Below are 18,115 nucleotides of genomic sequence, written 5' to 3' on the forward strand. Positions count from 1 at the left end.
GTGGTGTCCTAGGTTTGACTCCCCATTGCCTGAACCAAAGGGAAATCAATGCAAGATTCTTTCTGGGGATTGACAGGATGAGAGAATGTGGCTCTGCTTGTGCATAACTTTTTCCTTTAATTTCCTCTGTGTTGTAGTTCTCACTCTCAGTGATCTTCAATACCTTGATCTAAGATCAGAATCATGGGACCAGGCAGCCATTCACAGATTTGCCTCACCATAACTTTCAATCTCCAAGACCAAGATGTGAAATAAAAACCCAAACCGATGTGTACAATAAAAAACAGAAGAGCCAGAATCTTGTAACAAGTGGGGATTTTTTTTCCTTTTCCTGTTATAAAGTTTTCTAAAATCCCAGCCTTAAGAGTTCCAATCTGAATGATTTATGGAATCAGGAAGATAACAGCAGGTTTGTGTGAGGCTGAATTAGATGGGGTCCAAAATGAGTGACATACCTTGTAATGAAGTATAGTTGACAGGTCTGCTCCTTGTACCAGCCCATTCATCCAGCTAAGGGACTGCCCCTAGGCTACTAAAATATTGTCAACATTTCAAGGAATAATGATCTAAGGTCACTCCAAAACATGAGTGGCTGCATGGACGTTAGACAGAGCCTTAGGTTGTGTGAGGTCTTAATGATGTAACTCCATCCAGCTCACTTCCTGCCTGGGGCCGGTTCCCTATTCACCGCTCATCCATCATCCCCTTCCGCCAAGTTGCCATCCAAGCGCAAAGGCTACTGAGGTATATAGCAAACTGGCCAGCACAACAGGAATGCAGGAAGCTAAGAGAGAGAGGAGACATTTGGAGAAGAATTCTCATGTTGACTGCATCATACTTACCTGTGTCACAAATGGGGAATGAACAGAGAGGCTGCATAGGGAGGAATGGTTACAGCATGCTAGACTGGGTAATACATTTTAGTCCCCTTTTACTGGTGCTGACAACTATTTAGCAGTGTGGTGCAAGGTCCCTTGATATGCAAATTCCTATGTAACTGTGGAAGTAGCCTGGGTAAGGCTACCACAGTGAAGCACTCAGTGGGCCAATTAAAAAATCTTCTTACATTCAGAAGTTACAAAGCATGAAGAAGCCAGAATTATTTGGGGTTTTAATTCATAATTTTTCTGTCACCAAATCAACATCCTCTTGACCGATGTCTGAATCAATTTCAGAAACTTTTAAACATTTCTTCTATTTCTGTTGATTTTTTTTAAAAACATAATTCTGCTATCCTTACATGCAAAATAGTGCATAGATGATAGTGTTTTCCTTTCAGACATACAAACCCCAGTAAAAAAAGTTGAATACAATATACACAGTGGGAAATATAATCCTGGAATACGTGTCAATGACGTGATTGTTCTGCAAAATAATCCTGCCCACATTTCCTTTCAAGGATCTCTTCCTTTTTATGCGGGTTGCATCCAGGTTTGGGATGCTGGCTGCCCGTCCCCGGGCTGAGCTCTCTTCAGAGTGGACCGCAAAGGTGGTCATATCAATGTCAGCCTCATTGTCATGATAGCAGCCATCAAAGGCCATTGCTTGTACTGCATCAATGTTATACATTCCTGAAACCTGGCAACAGAGAATTATTGTGTGAGTAAGCAGCAGCCATTGGAGTGCTAAATAATGAAGCTTTATCCACTGAATAATCATCCACATGGAGGCTCTGTCTGTTAATGGATGTGCTAGATGGAAAAAAAATGTGGCTACCTCATAACATGAGCAAGTGAATACCTACCTGTGGGAATTGCTTAGTATCAGCAGGGCCATATTAACTACAGCTAGGAGAACACCTCATAACATTTTCTATGAAAGTTCTCTTGAATAAAACAGTGAATTAATTGGCGCTATATGAGCACGCTATGTGACCTCTCTCACCAATAAAAAATAACTAAAAGAAATTGGGGGAAGGGAGAAAGGAGAAATGGCCCTTCCTCTTCAGGAAGCAGGAGTAGGGAGACCCCGTTGGCCATCAGGATGTGGGGAGATCCCATCCCACTCAGGATCCCAGAATAAAGAAAGATGGGGCCCTCAACTACCAGGAATGAGGAGAAAGAGTTGATGGAGACCTTCCCTCTCAGTGACCAGAAGGGGCAGAGAAAGTATGGACAGACTCTCACTCCCACCTCCCCAGGAGAGAAATTAAGGTATGGAGTCCCCTTATCTTCTCCCACCAGAAGAATCAGGGAGAGTAGACCTACTCAGGATCCAGGAGAGGGAACGTACCTTCCCTCCCATCAGCCAAGAGGAGGAAAGAATGGATAATCAATTAGTCACTGAGCAGAGACAAACACAGTCACAGCACACACGTCACAGAATGCAATGGCATGTTGCTGTATTTGGATTACTTTGTGGCTTCTGTGAGGCTGTCTGACGACAACAACACACACACGTTTGTACCTTCCCTCTTTTTTTGAGTTGTTTTCTCTCTTCTGCTGTGGTGAGATAATTCACAGCTGCGTATTCGATGACGGACAGGAAGACAAAAAGAAAACTGATCCATAAGTATACATCCACAGCTTTTATGTAAGACACCTGAGGCATTGAGGCACTTACTCCTGTAATTATGGTTGACATGGTCAGAACAGTAGTTATACCTGCCAAAGAAAGAAGCGATTAACACAAAACAAGATCCAATTGTTGTTATTTAACTGGCCACCAATTGCTTGATCAGCAAAGGTTTGTGGGTGCAACCAGTTGATCCCCCTTTCAACTCTTTGTACAGACTATGAAATGTGGAGTGTACCATGAAGGGCCATTTTAAAGGGCCTACCAAATACACCACCAGATTCATTAGGTCACCTCTGTGTTCATTCTATGGGAAATCTGATGATCACATAAAGGGCTACAATGTGCCTAGTCCTAGCTCTGCACGAGTGTAAACAGAGAGGATGGTCCTTGTGATTCCATGTGAGGTCCAGGAAACCGAAGTACCAACAGCAGCACTAGAAAATGAGTAAGAACTGGAGTGAAGACAGGGCTGTGGTCAGCACACCTAGGCTGGTGCCAGGGACAGTGTCCCCAATGGATCCTGTTAAAAGTTGCAGAAGATGCCACCGCTGTGTGTGCTGGGCCTAATTCATTTCTCATTGACACCAGCGTTCATCAAGACTAAATCAACTGAAATCAGTGGAATTACATCAGTGTAAAACTAGCGTAAGTGAGGGGAATATCAGGCCTGTTGTGTCTACCTCAGGCATTATGCCTCTGGGAGCTACTACGGGAGCAATACGCTTTCCTATTCTCTTTCTCACTCACTCCCTAAGCACAGCCAGTGCCTTAAAAAAACCACAATCAAGCCCAAACAATTTCCCCAATAATTCACTTTAGAAATTAGGAAGGTATTTTTTAGATTACTATGGCAGCTCCTTGACAAGCAGGTGGGAGGAGGGATCCCCCCACTCAATTCTAGCAACTGAGAAGAGACCCAAGAGATTCATTGTGTTGTACAATGACATTATGTCATGTAACATCAGTACAGTGTGAAGTGTCATGATGGCACATCATTGTCACACATTGACTCAAAGGAAAAAATAACACAACAGGACCTTGTGATCTAAGCTACATCTCTGCAACCCTAAGTGGTGAAGTGATTCTCCAGCTGTTAAATACTGAGTGCCGCCTCTCTTTATTTTAACAGGACCTTGTGATCTAAGCTACATCTCTGCAACCCTAAGTGGTGAAGTGATTCTCCAGCTGTTAAATACTGAGTGCCGCCTCTCTTTATTTTGGGTAGTGTACTGGCCACAATGGAAATGACTTAAAAGGGATGGGGACTGACTACATAGGAATTGCCATATCAGAACAGACCAACTGACCTTCACAGACTGATATCCTCTTTCCAATACTGCTCAGAGCCAGATGCTTCAGAGGGAAGTCTAACACATGCCACTATGCAATAGCCCACAATGGGTTGGCGGGGAGGGTGGGTTATTTCTTCCTGACCTCTGTTGCTGATGAGGATATGGTCTGAAGGGCAAAGACTTTTTTTATCCTAACTAGGTAAATCAAGACTGGATATATTTATAAAAGATTTGCTTTAGCTCAAAACAGAGGTTATATGCTTCATGCTATTGTGAAATTCTATGGCCTGTGTTATGCAGGAAATCAGACTAAATGATCATTAAATGGTCCCTTCTGGGCTTAAATGCTATGAATCTATGAACTGTAGATGCTTTAAACACAAAACAACTGAACCGTCTTTGAAATTTTTAATTATTGCCATAACAGTGGGACAAAATCAGCTGGTTTACACAGGCATAACTCAGGGCACAAGGCCACTGGTGTCAGAAAGTCAACCTTCGCTGGTTCAAGCCACTTGCAATCCCTTCTCAACTAGAGGATTAGAAGCCAACTATTGCAGCCCCAGTGGTGGGAGAGGCTGGCTGGGGATGGGATGTAGCCAAGATACAGTCTCCCACAGTATTCTTGCCAGCAAGTAAAAGAAGTATGGGCTGGATGAATGGACTATAAGGTGGATGGAAAGCTGGCTAAATAGTCGGGCTCAATGGGTAGTGATCAATGGCTCCATGTCTAGTTGGCAGCCCGTCTCAAGCAGAGTGCCCCAAGGGTCAGTCCTGGGGCCGGTTTTGTTCTATATCTTCATTAATGATCTGAAGGATGGCATGGACTGCACCCCTCAGCAAATTTGCAGATGACACTAAACTAGGAGGAGTGGTAGATACGCTGGAGAGTAGGGATAGGATACAGAGGGACCTAGACAAATTAGAGGATTGGGCCAAAAGAAATCTGATGAGGTTCAACAAGGACAAGTGCAGAGTCCTGCACTTAGGATGGAAGAATCCCATGCATTGTTACAGACTAGGGACCAAGTGGCTAGGCAGCAGTTCTGCAGAAAAGGACCTAGGGTTTACAGTGGACAAGAAGCTGCACATGAGCCAACAGTGTGCCTTGTTGTCAAGGCTAATGGCATTTTGGGCTGTATAAGTAGGGGCATTGCCAGCAGATGGAGAGATGTGATCATTCCCCTCTATTCAGCATTGGTGAGGCCTCATCTGGAGTACTGTGTCCAGTTTTGGGCCCCACACTACAAGAAGGATGTGGAAAAATTGGAAAGAATCCAGCGGAGGGCAACAAGAATGATTCGGGGGCTGGAGCACATGACTTATGAGGAGAGGCTGAGGGAACTGAGATTATTTAGTCTGCAGAAGAGAAAAATGAGGGGGATTTGATAGCTGCTTTCAACTACCTTAAAGAGGGTTCCAATGAGGGTGGATCTAGACTGTTTTCAGTAGTACCAGATGACAGAACAAGGAGTAATGGTCTCAAGTTGCAGTGGGGGAGGTTTAGGTTGGATATTAGGAAAAACTTTTTCACTAGGAGGGTGGTGAAGCACTGGAATGGGTTACCTAGGGAGGTGGTAGAATCTCCTTCCTTAAAGGTTTTTAAGGTCAGGCTTGACAAAGCCCTGGTTGGGATGATTTCGTTGGGGATTGGTCCTGCTTTGAGCAGGGGGTTGGACTAGATGACCTCCTGAAGTCCCTTCCAACCCTGATATTCTATGATTCTATACCTGTGGATTACTATCCATACTTGGTAGATGAACAGATGCCCTGGCCCTTTATTCATATAATTATCTCATATTATGCTGAATTTGCTTAGCTATTTTGCCTCAATAATGTTCTGTAGCAGTGGGCTCCAAAGGGTGATTATGTGTGTAAAAAAGTATTTATTTTTATCCATTGTAATGCCCTCATACTGCTGGGTGCTGAGTGCCTACAACTCCCAATACAATCAATAATTAGCAAAAATTAGCTATTTTTCATCAAAAGCTAATCAGAAACAATTCTGATCAGATTCATGACAGATGAGGATGTGGAACATATTTTATGGGCGTTTTGCCAAATGTTCCCATCTAAATATCATTTTGCCAGAAATGTTTCTACCAGCTTAGTGGTTTGAGCATTGGCTTGCTAAACCCAGGGTTGTGAGTTCAATCCTTGAGGGAGCCATTTAGGGATCTAGGGCAAAAATCTGGCTGGAGATTGGGCCTTCTTTGAACAGGGGGTTGGACTAGATGACCTCCTGAGGTCCCTTCCAACCCTATGATTCAATGCACAAGGCCTAATTCACCATTATCCTACTCCAGTTAAAATGCTGGTTTAACTCTACTGAAATCTACAATGACTTTATCTTCCCCTCTCTCATCTGCAAATTACTCAGTTGAACACTGGAGTTCGAAATGTACCATGTAAGAGGAAACCTATGTATTAAAAATGTATACACATTAGGGAAACCAATGTGCATTACATATATAGGACTACAGCTTTATAAAACAATCAAGTTTCCAAACCATTGCTGTTAAACCTGACTGGAAATTATCTTAGCTATTCTTCTCAGAATCTATAGGAATTCACATATAATTTAAAGAAAGAAAAGTGGTAACTTGCTAACTTCAGTAGAGCACAGTCTTATTAACTTTTTTAGATCACCTTTTGCGACTCAAGAATTTTTACTTTATAAAATAATGCATGACAGTTTCCCCATAAATAAAGAGAAACCGGAGTTTCATTTATAGCAGTAGACAGGATATCTCCTAACAACTTTTCTTAGACCAACAAATAATTTATATCTTATCTTCTTATATATTATAAATTATTGATTGTTTCAATAAAAAAGAATGACATACTTTACAGGTCTCCTTTTTCCTCACGGATCAATATGGCGACAGAAAAACATTTTCTTTAGCAGATCTAACTCCAGTTGATGTTGTTATTTTACACTAGAGCTCTCAAGGTTTTCCCTTGTCTGAGAAGTATGACAAAACAATCAGCTTCTGAGATCAAAGATGCTCTGATAGTACGAATGAATAATGGGAATGCCACCATTAATTGTTAAACCTATAGCAATGGGACTCGGAAGCATTACGGATACATTTGATAGAGCAATATGTCTCCACCAGATTCTCAAAGAGATGTTAATCTTGGGGGAAAAAACTGGATTAATTCCAAGGCCATTAGTGTTAATCTCCCATCAAAGACAGAGGTTTGAAATGATCTCAAGTGATCAATCGCTGGAGAAAATGATCATGTTATAAAAAGTGACAAGTTAGTTTCTTATACACCCAATCCTGTGAGTGTTGAATCCAGAAGGGTGCATAGGTCAGGCCTTTACTGAGCAAAGTGTTAAGGCACCAAACGCAAAATTTTCAAAAGCACTTAAGTGACACAAGAGCCTAGGTGCTATTTTCAAAAGTGACTTAGGCACCAAGGCTCCGATGTGACTACCTGCATTGTTAGGCACCTAAATACCTTTGAAAATCTGGTCTTAAGCAGGTTAGACACCTAACTTCCTTAGACACCCATTGATTTCAAGGAGGGAGTTAGGCACCTAGGGGGATTTTCAAAACCACCAAAATAGATTAGGTACCTATCTGAATCTTTAGATGCCTAGATACCTTTGAAAATCAAGCCCTAAATACCTATGTCAACTTTTTACAATGAGACTTAGGTTCATAAGTAACGTAGGCACTTTTTTAAATTTTACCCCATGCATTTTAATACAACATAACATTTAGAAATGCAACATAACCCAACTCTAAATGATAGAATCAAAATATTAAACTGCCTCACAGCACTATTCTATAGCACTTACAATATCGCTGAGAAACTGCTCACTTTGTGTGTGGAGGGAAATCATCCCTTTCCTAGAGTCCACACACAGGGACTCCTGTTTGGACAGATCTACATCTCCTATAGGGGGAGTATGATGTCAGCGGCCTCTGGGGCACTGCCAGCTGCCCAGGAACCCACTGAGAATCCTGCATGGGTTTGAGGATTCATACAAGTGTTGGAGGTGGGTTCGGGCCAGGCTGGCATGCATATTTTCCTCTCCTCCACTCCAAGTCCATATTAACTTTTCCTCAGAACTCCCTCCTCCTTTTGCATTACAGAACATCACCTTGTGGGGTGAGGAGGCGAATGGCTTTCCACAGGTATCTGTCAGAGGGATAAGTCCTGGCAGGACAGCCGCATTGCAGGCACACTTCTAGGCAGCTAAAAGGGGGGGGGGAGGTCAATGGGCCCCTGAGCTAGTGCAGAGTCACAAATCCTCCACATGGATAGCCCCGTGCCTCCTAAATATTCTCCCCTCCCGCCAAAATTTTCAGGATTTGGGAGGCCAGACTGCCTGCTTCGTCCACAGAGGAGCAATCTGATTCTTTGTGACAGCTGCATTTAAATGAAATTCCATGAGGGGAACCACAACACACTGTGGCTACACTTAGCACTTCAAAGCGCTGCTGCGGTAGCGCTGCCGCGGCAGCACTTTGAAGCGCTAAGTGTAGTCAAAGCGCCAGCGCTGGGAGAGAGCTCTCCCAGCGCTGTCCGTACTCCACCTCCCTGTGGGGAATAACGGACAGCGCTGGGAGCCGCGCTCCTAGCGCTAGGGCTTTGACCACACTGGCGCTTTGCAGCGCCGCAATTTGCAGCGCTGGAGAGGGTGTGTTTTCACACCCTGCTGCAGCGCTGCAAATTTGTAAGTGTAGCCAAGCCCAAATGCCTCTCTCTCTAGTGCCCCATCACATGTTTTGTAGTACAATAAAACTGATTTGTGGAGTGCAAAATTCCCCCTTTCCAAGGGCAGAGGATGTATAAAGGGATGGATATGTGAGGATGACAATGATGCTGTCACTCAGGCACACATCTGATACGTGGCCACATATATACTGCAATCAGAACCCAGTTAAACTACCTAAAGCTCTCTTCCCTCTCCATCCTATCCCTCTCCAAGACTAGATTGCAAAAAGGTTTACCCAGTGATACCCTGGCAGGAACAGCTCTTCTGTCAATCCAAAATGAAACCCAGGACAGCATCACCATCAGCATAGCTGGGAAATAGGATTGTAGCACAAAAAAGAAAATATGCCTTCTTAGGGCGAAGTTTATAAAAAGGCGGTTGTACCAACCTGTTGAAAGAAAGAGCGCAGAGAAAAAAAGAGATCAATGTTTTCATAAATATAAGCACTCTTCTGACCAACCTCTGCTTTCCACTTTGCTTGCCCTTACATTACATTAGTATTCTAAGGAATAATAAATAAATAAATACATAAATAAATAAAGCAAGCCTTCATTTTATATCATGACTCATCTCAAAGTGCTTTACAAACTGTTATCCACCCACCACTAAAATGGAGCTATGTCTGGAGTGAAACAGTACAGCTGTTTAAAGGTGCAGAAAAATACTACTTTACAGTTGAGGACAGAAAATGAAAAAAATTTAAACTGAAACTTCTGGGAGAATACAGGCAGGCAGAATACATGTATCAAAAATGGAATTTGCCAGGACAGTGAGACTGACATCCCTGCTCCCATGAAAAGTGTCATAGGGTCTTTTTATTGCTGCAAATGCTCAGAGCTGTTTTATGTTACAACAGTTTGGTTCCTTTTCTAGCACCAGGCGTGGATGCTGGTTTAGAACTGATTTCAGAGAGAAGAGTCAGTAACGTAGCCAGGGCCACCCAGAGGATTCCGGGGGCCCGGGGTCTTCGGCGGCGGGAGGCCCTTCCGTTCCGGGACCCACCGCCGAAGTGCCCCGAAGACCCGCGGCGGGGGCCCCCCGCCGCCGAATTACCGCCGAAGCGGGACCCGCCGCTGAAGTGCAGCGGGGGGATCCCCGCCGCGGGTCTTCGGGGCACTTCGGCGGCGGGTCCCGGAACGGAAGGGCCCCCCACCGCCGAAGACCCCGGGCTGCGCTTCGGCGGCGGGTCCCGCTTCCCCCCGGCCCCGGCCCCAGCCTCTTACCCCCGGCTCCCTCCTCGCCCAGAGTCTCAGCGCCTCGCCGGAACAGCCGCAGTGTGCGGCCGGCGGGGCCTGAGCTCCATCCCGCTCAGAGCCGCGTGGTGAGGGGGCGGGGCTGGGAGCTCCACGCCGAGCGGAGGGGGTGGAGCTCCCAGCCCCGCCCCCTCCCCACGCGGCTCTGAGCGGGGCGGGGCTCAGGGGCTCCGCCGGAGACATCAAGCGCTGAGGCTCCAGGAGAGGGGCGGAGGCAGGAGCCTCCGCTGTTCTCTTGGGGGCCCCTGCGGAGCCCGGGGCCCGGGGCAAATTGCCCCCTTTGCCCCCCCCCGGGCAGCCCTGAACGTAGCTGGGGGGGGGAGCGAGGCAGCGGCCGCTCTCCCACTGAGCACAAGTGGGGCCTTTTCAATTTCTTGGCGCCTTTTTAATTTTTACTCACCCAGCGGCGCTTTTACTGATGGGGCGGTGCTCCAGGTGTTTGGCGGCGGGTCCTTCACTTGCTCCGGGTGTGTTCGGTGGCACTGAAGGACCCATCAATGAAATGCCGCCAAAGACCTGCGGAGCGAGTGAAGGACCTGCCACCAAAGTGCCGCCGAAGACCAGGAGCCCCGCCCCGTCAGCAAAAGCACCACCTGGTGAGTAAAAGCGCCGCAGCAGGTGGCGCCTTTTTTGTGATCGCTCCCCCTGTTCATTCCACCTGGCTACACCACTGAGAAGAGTGCCACCCACTGAATTACCAGGGTGACATTCTGCAGCACTGGACGGTCCAGAGTTTAGAGACACATGGTGGGTGAAGTAATATCTTTTTTATTGCACCATCTTCTGTTTAGTCATAAACAAAGGAGGGTTAGTGGGTTATAGATTGTTGCAATGAGCCATAAATCCAGTGTCTTTATTAAGTCTGTGATTTTTAGTGTCTAACAAAGTTCTGAAGGTTAGCTCCCAGGGTCATCTTTTAAAGGTGTTGTGCAGATTTCCTTTGAGGACGAGGACTGATAGGTCAGATATGGAGTGATTGTTTTGTGAAAAGCATTTGCCCACAGGTGACATGGCGTTTTTGTCTTCTATCATTTTTCTGTGAGAGCTCATTCAAGAGCATACCGATTGTCTCATTTCACCCACATAGCTGTTATGGGGACATTTAGTGCACTGGATGAGGTACACCACATGTTGTGATAGGCGTGGGTAGCACCATGGATCTTGAACGGTGTGTTGTGGGTGGGTACTGGTCACCTTAGCAGGGGCGATATGTCTGCAGGTTTTGCATCTTTTGTTATTGGAGGGTCTGGTGCACGGTGCTGCTTTGAGTTGGTGGGTCCTGGTCAGTGGGGAGCTTGGTTCTGATGATGAGCTTAAGGAGGTTGGGGGGTTGTTTAAAGGCCAGAAGTGGGGGTTCAGGAAAGATTTTTTTCAGGATGGGATCCCCATGAGTAATTGTTTAAAGACATCCCATATGGGTTCCATTGCGGGGTGATAGGTGACAAGTAGGGGTGTGGGTTTTTTTTTTCTTTCCCACATTGAAGCAGGTTCTCCTTTGTTCTAAGACTGCAGTGGTGTTAACTTCCCACTTCACCTTGAACAGTCTCTTACAACACATTAACTCCTTATACTAAACAATCTGTCCCGCCTTGTATTTAGCTGTGATACTCCAAGTATCTTTCCTACACCTGAAGAAGAGCTCTGTGTAAACTCGAGAGCTTGTCTCTTTCACCAACACAAGTTGGTCCAATAAAAGATGTTATTGCACCCACTTTGTCTCTCTAGTATCCTGGGACCAACCAGGCTACAACAACACTAGGAACAACAGTGAATTTAGAGTACAGAGTGAGGTTAAAAGAAGACAGAAATGGTTGGAAAGCCAGAACCTGCCTTTGCAGTGAGAATATAGGCATGAATTAGATTGTAGTAGAACACTCGTTCCAGTTTAAAGAGCTTTTTTAGGAATTTATCACCTGATGATAACAATCCAATCTAAAATTAAACAGAGCCTACATGGTTTTAGCCTGGGATAGAATTTTTATTTAAAAAAGAATAATTTCCTCAGAACTATGGTCTAAACTGGCTCCTCCTTTGCAGAACCCCTGGGGAGGGGAAAGAGAGGCAGGAGAATTCTAAGAGCTTTATTTCATGGAGTTCCTTGCAAAATGTTCCCGAAATGGGGAGAATTTAAAGGATGGTGAAGTGAAGAAGGGATGAGGACTTCCAAACCGGTGGATAACGGGGATCTACAGGGAAGGACAACCCAGATCTGTGTAGGCAGGAGATGTCCAGGGGTATGTCTACACTGGAGCCGGGATCCAGCCTCCCAGCATGGGAAGACAGACTCACAATAGCAGGGCTGAAGCTAGTGCACTAAAAAATAGCAGTGTGGACGCTGCAGTTCAAATTCTCAATCCCACCTGACCCACTAGGCTTAAGAGCCTGAGTGGCAGCATGAGCCGCAACTGCCGCATAGCTAGTTTTATCACGATAGCTTGAGCCCTGCTAATGCAAATCTGTCTACCCAAGCTGAGAGGCTCGCACCCTGCTGCAATGTATATATACTCTATAGGAACAGCTTCTGTCTCTGTTCAGCAGTCCTCTGGCCCCTTCTGCCAGGAGTGCTCCTGTCAGAGTCACACCACCATTGGTGTCCCTCTGCACTTGCTCAGTAATGTTATTAGCTTAAGAGGAGCTGTTCTGCATTTAATAACCATCTTCCATGAGAAAGGAAAGGAAAGGAAAGGAAAGGAAAGGAAAGGAAAGGAAAGGAAGAAAAAAAGACAGCATCCTATAATAAATTCCAGGCAAATCAAAGCTAAAGTGCAGTTATAGTCTGACAAGTGACTACATGAAAAAGGCCACATTTAACTCAACAGATTTGCTCCTTGTGTGTATTCAGTCATATCTCATTGATTTCAGTGACAAAAATACACCTTTCCTGCTTTTAATTATTTTACCCTGCAGAGCCAGCACTTCATAAACACATGTGTTTATTAAGTTCCAATCAGTTACACCTTTGCAAACTCACTGCAGACCAGGAGTTTGCACAGGTATCACTGATGGCCTGATCTAAAGGCAATGAAGTTGCACATGTGCCACTGAGGGCCTCATTGGTCCTGCAGAACTTTTATTAAATGATGAAGGTGAAATAAGGTGAAGGTGAAAAATGACCCAGCTTGACTTTCAGAGCCCAGCTTCACTGTGGGGTGCCAGCAGTAATGGAAGAAACCCTCAATCTTTCTCCTAGTAAAATGAGCACAATGACATGGATATCAGTGAGGTGCAACAAATATGGAGCTCCACACTGACATTCACATGGACACTTTTCAGGTTAAAGATGCTCTTTAAGTCTGGAATCCTGCCTTTAGCTTACACTGTTTTATGTCACTTTTTCACAAGAGCCAAAGCTAAGGATGAAGTGTCCATGCAAACTATGAATTTTTCCAAGTTTAGCTAGATGGCATCACAACCTCAATACTAATTACAAATATTGCTGAATTTAATAGCAGATATTAAAGTGCAAACATTGCAGTTTTAAATGAATTTTATCTAAAGATTGAAAAGAAGCTCTCCTATAAATAAATTGCTTTCCTGCATGTCTTAAAGCCTTTTATTAAGCTTTACCTCTACTCCATTAATAAGCTTTGATAATTGAGGCGGAACATACTCACTGAAATGAATTGATTCACAGTAGATACTATAGCACATGCAGCATGCATATTATTTTTGCCAGTTTTAAAAAATACTGTGACTGTATTTAGGTACAGAAGTTTTTCAGTATTTAGGATCACATGCACAATATATAGAAGATAAAAAAAACAGCTGTGGATGAATTCATGACCATAATACTCTCAAAAGGTCCTGAACTCTTTTCAGGTTATGAATAGTGCCAGAACCACAGGAGGAAATTAAGACTCATATTTTGGGGCAGATATTTATATTGAAACAAGTTTGCACTGGGGTCTCCATAAATATTTTTATGACGTAGAGGAGGGATTTTCCTCTGAAACTTTTTGTATAAACACGAAAAATTTAGTGAGCAATTAATGCTGACTTAGAATCATTGTTAGTGCTCTGCATACCCGTTCCTTAAGGTCAGCTGTGCTGTGGAGGCATCATGATTACTGGATTGTTTTCACAACATTTCACAGCTAGCATTCAAAATTCATGAGTCAGGCCCATAAGATTTTGGAAAAAGAATAGATTTGGGGTTCTTTTTATTTGCCTTCTAGGTTTTGAGCCTTCTGGGTTCATATTTTCAAGCTTTTTCTCTGCAACCAAGAGGGCTAGAAACTTACTTTAAAAAAAAGGGGGGGGGTGCTGAGATCCTCCTGTGATCACCTGGCTCCAGGAGCCTTAAAAAAAGGACCAAATAGCGCAAGAGCTGGCAACACTGCTACTGCTCTACATGCCCCCTTTCTACAGGGTCTTATTTAGAGACCAGTATAGATACTATATGGCACCTCTGTGTTCTACAGACCACGTGTTTCATATGTAGTGTAATTCAAAAAAACTGGGAGCCAGAGTGAAGACAGAGCCATTGTGAGCAAAGAGATCAGTCAGTTTATAATTCTAGGTTTTCTTAGTGGAAATGATAATGCTCATCATTATTGTGATGTTGTGCAGTCTATATGGTTTTATAAAAATGTAATAATAAGTGACTATAATGTAACTGAGATATGCTTCATGCAAAAGGTCTCTTGTAAAAGGTATCATTACAAAGTTTATAATCGACTGAGTGGGATCATCCTATTTGTATAAATGTACCACTCTTGTATCTGAAACTAGAAATATAACTCTGAGGGCCTATTGTAATTATGTAAAGTGTGGGCCATTAATGGTGGTTTGGAATCTTGATGACTCCCATTAACTAGGACCATTGTCTGCAAATGGCTGTGTTTCACCTGTAAGTCCTCCTGTATAAGTGTGTGCTGGCAAGTGGGTAATGAAGTCTTGCAGTGACATGTGATCATGTCACCTGAACTGGAACCCATCTTTAACCTGGTGTCTTTCCATTGAGAAGGAGGGGGTGGGAACTCACAGAGGGACAAAAGGATTCCCACCTTATCCAAAAGATATATAAAGGGGTGGAAGAGAACAAAGAGAGGAGGGAGCCATCATGAAGAATCCCCTAGCTACCACCTAAGGTGGGACAAGAGCTGTACCAGGGGAAAGAATTGTGCCCAGGCCTGGAAGGTGTCCCGTCTGAGAAAAAAACCTACTGAAACATCTCTGAGGGTGAGATTATCTGTATTCAGTTTGATTAGACATAGATTTGCATGTTTTATTTTATTTTGTTTGGTGACTTACTTTGCTCTGTCTGTTACTACTTGGAATCACTTAAATCCTATTTTCTGTATTTAATAAAATCACTTTTTACTTATTAATTAACTCAGAGTATGTGTTAATACCTGGGGGAGCAAACAGCCGTGCATATCTCTCGATCAGTGTTATAGAGGGAGAACAATTTATGAGTTTACCCTGCATAAGCTTTATACAGGGTAAAACGAATTTATTTGGGTTTAGACCCCATTAGGAGTTGGGCATCTGAGTTGTAAAGACAAGCACACTTCTGTGAGCTGTTTTCAGGTAAACCTGCAGCTTAGGGGCAGGTAATTCAGACCCTGGGTCTGTGCTGGAGCAGACGGGAGTATCTGGCTCAGCAACACAGGGTGCTGGAGTCCCAAGCTGGCAGGGAAAACAGGAGCAGAGGTAGTCTTGGCACATCAGTTGGCAGCTCCCAAGGGGGTTTCTGTGATCCAACCAGCAACAATTATCTATTAATAGTAAAATAAAATGTAAAAGTATATGCTGTATGGTTGAGCTAGGTGTTTATCTTCTAATGCCAACAAGCATACTATACCAGTACTGCTGTAGAAAGCTAGTCCACTAGAAGCACTGAACTCTTCAATGAAAAACTGGGAAAGGGAGATCTGCTCATCCGTGGTCAGCGACTCATTCCCATGTTTCCAGTACAGCATCAGATCATCTTCATTATAAGCATCTAAGAGAAAATAAAAGCTAAATTACCAACTCTGCTAGGCTGAGGCTTCCACTTGTTTCATCGGGGACAGCACCTTAACTCAAGCTGGTTGGAAAAATTTTAACGAAACATTCTTGTGTCGGAATTTGCCAATTCATCGATATCTAAATGTTTCACAGGGATTATTCAATTTTGACAAAGTTCTGATGGAACCCAGCCAGAGTCACGCTGGAATCCTGCCTTTCCCTCCAGCTCACCTGCCAGGGTCCTCAGCAGCACTGGGACCCTACAGCTTCCAGGATCTTCAACTCTGGGGCAGCCCAGCCAGCAAACTGCCCCAGACCTGGGACTCCTTTCCCTGTCGCAGAGAATTTTGAAATTTTTGCTTTTCAGTCCAAATCAGAATGAAACCATATTGTTCAATATTGAAATTCTCTGCAAAATGGAATTGCCTTTCTCCACCCAGCTCCACAGCTTCTATAGTCCTTGGTTAGGGGTGGGCAAATAAGGCCAGGTGAGATAAAAATTGCCCCTGTAAAATATAAACTATTTGACAGTGGCAAAACAAACAATTTTTTTTTTACGTCTTGAAAAAATTCAGTCAGTTGATTCCTACATTCTCTTGTTTTTGTGCATTTTTGCTCTCTTTTTTCAGCCTAGTCCATAAAGCAGAAGTTTCACAATGTCACAAGAGGCCAAATTCTGAAGTCGTTACTCAATTTTGACTTGGTCCTTACTCAGGTAAAATTCCCTTCAAAGTCAATAAGATTTTTGACTGAGCAAGGACTTCAGGATTTGGGCCAGGGCATTTCCAACCTAGCTGGAACCAGGAGCAAGCTCAAGTCTCACGAGAGAGGCTTTCTTGTGATCACTAAAGGAGTTCAGATACATTTTGGTGATTATTCGAACTTTTGAGGCTTATCTATAGTAAAACCTTTGCAGCAATTCTCCCAACACTGGTTTGGATTTGAATCTTGGCTATGGAAATGTACTAGATGCACACAGTGAGCTCACACTTGGGATGGGGGAAAACCTCTGCTAATTGCTGCCTACAGGATTGATCCCATAACCACTCCATGTACAGAACTCCCACTGAAGTTAAGGTAATTCAACATGTTTCGCAGCTGGTGGATTGAACTCTAAGGGCCTGCTCCTACACCCACTGAAATCAATGGGAGGTTTGCCATTGATTTCAGCATGAGTAGATGCAATGCTGGCAGACCAGGTGCCAGCTTCTGCCAAGACCCCTGGTCCTTGCTAAACACTGACAAATTCAGAGCCAGGAACCAGTTAGTATTGTTAAAACAGATATTAGAGTTAAAAGAATGTGTTTAGACTTTACGAAATGCTGGTAGGATGCTGCATGTATTCCTCTTACTTATAATATCTGTATCCCATGTTACAGGGTAATATTTATGTGTTTGCTCTGTAACTACAAAAATGTTTGCTAAGGGCAGGTCTATGCTTAAAATGATGTGCTGCTGTAGGGCTTTAATGAAGAGAGCTCTCCCATCGTCGTAGTTAACCCACCTCCCCGAGAGGCGGTAGCTATGCTGATGGGAGAAGCTCTATCGGCAACACAGAGCTGTCTACACAGGGGTATAACTGTGTCACTCAGGAATGTGGATTTTTCACACCCCTGAGTGATGTAGTTACACCTATATAGGTCTGTAATGTAGACTAGATTTAAGCCTGCAAACCCCCATAGTCAGGAGAGAAGCATTACCACATGGGAAATACTAGTTTATCACAAGAGGTGTCATCTCCTCCCCAACAAAGGAAGGCCTGTAGACACCAGACACACCATTGGGGAACATCAGGGGACAAAAAGGACTTTTTTGATTGCTTCTCTGACACCCATGAAGAGGGTACGGGCACAAACCCTCGTCCCATCACAGCTTGAATGCTGGGGGAAGGGAATAAAAATCCCTGTTAAGAAGAAATTATCATCACTATGCTGCTTAGAATTCGGAGAGAGCAATATTTCTAAGCATAAGCAAGAGATTCCCAATAGGTATAGTTTGTTAGCCCTAAAGGACATAGAGAGCTTGTATATATAGCAGCTACTATTTGGGAACCTAAGACTAACTCATTTGTGTGTGTTTGCACCTTCTTTAACCTTGTAAATAACTCTGATTTCTTGTTCCTAGTTAATACACCTTTTAGTTAGTTTATTATAGAACTGACTACAAGAGTTGTTTTCGGTGAGAGATCTAAGGTAGAACTAACCTGGGGTAAGTGACTGGTCCTTTGGAACTGGGACTAACCGGAATATTGTTGTGATTTTTAGTATAAGGGACCATCTATCACAAAGGCAGGCTTGCCTGCCTGGCAAGATAGACCAGAGTGCCGAAGGGGACTGTCTGTGACTCCATGTTAAGGTTGTTAGAGT

At 44.0% G+C, this 18,115-nt stretch overlaps 1 protein-coding gene across 1 annotated transcript in view; it reads right to left on the reverse strand.

The window, feature by feature from the left end:
- Nucleotides 1–1,275: 1,275 nt before the first annotated feature.
- GABRR3 (gamma-aminobutyric acid type A receptor subunit rho3) overlaps nt 1,276–18,115 on the reverse strand; it is a 49,522-nt gene continuing 32,682 nt past the window's right edge. The window contains exons 6-9 of the mRNA XM_044981109.1: nt 15,604–15,744; nt 8,780–8,932; nt 2,407–2,603; nt 1,276–1,578 (exon numbers count right to left, since the gene is read on the reverse strand). Coding sequence (XP_044837044.1) covers nt 1,276–1,578; nt 2,407–2,603; nt 8,780–8,932; nt 15,604–15,744 — 794 coding nt within the window. The remainder of the gene's footprint in view (nt 1,579–2,406; nt 2,604–8,779; nt 8,933–15,603; nt 15,745–18,115) is intronic.

The sequence above is a fragment of the Mauremys mutica genome, chromosome 1 (genome assembly GCF_020497125.1).
Source record: "Mauremys mutica isolate MM-2020 ecotype Southern chromosome 1, ASM2049712v1, whole genome shotgun sequence".
Classification (NCBI taxonomy): Eukaryota; Metazoa; Chordata; order Testudines; family Geoemydidae; genus Mauremys; species Mauremys mutica.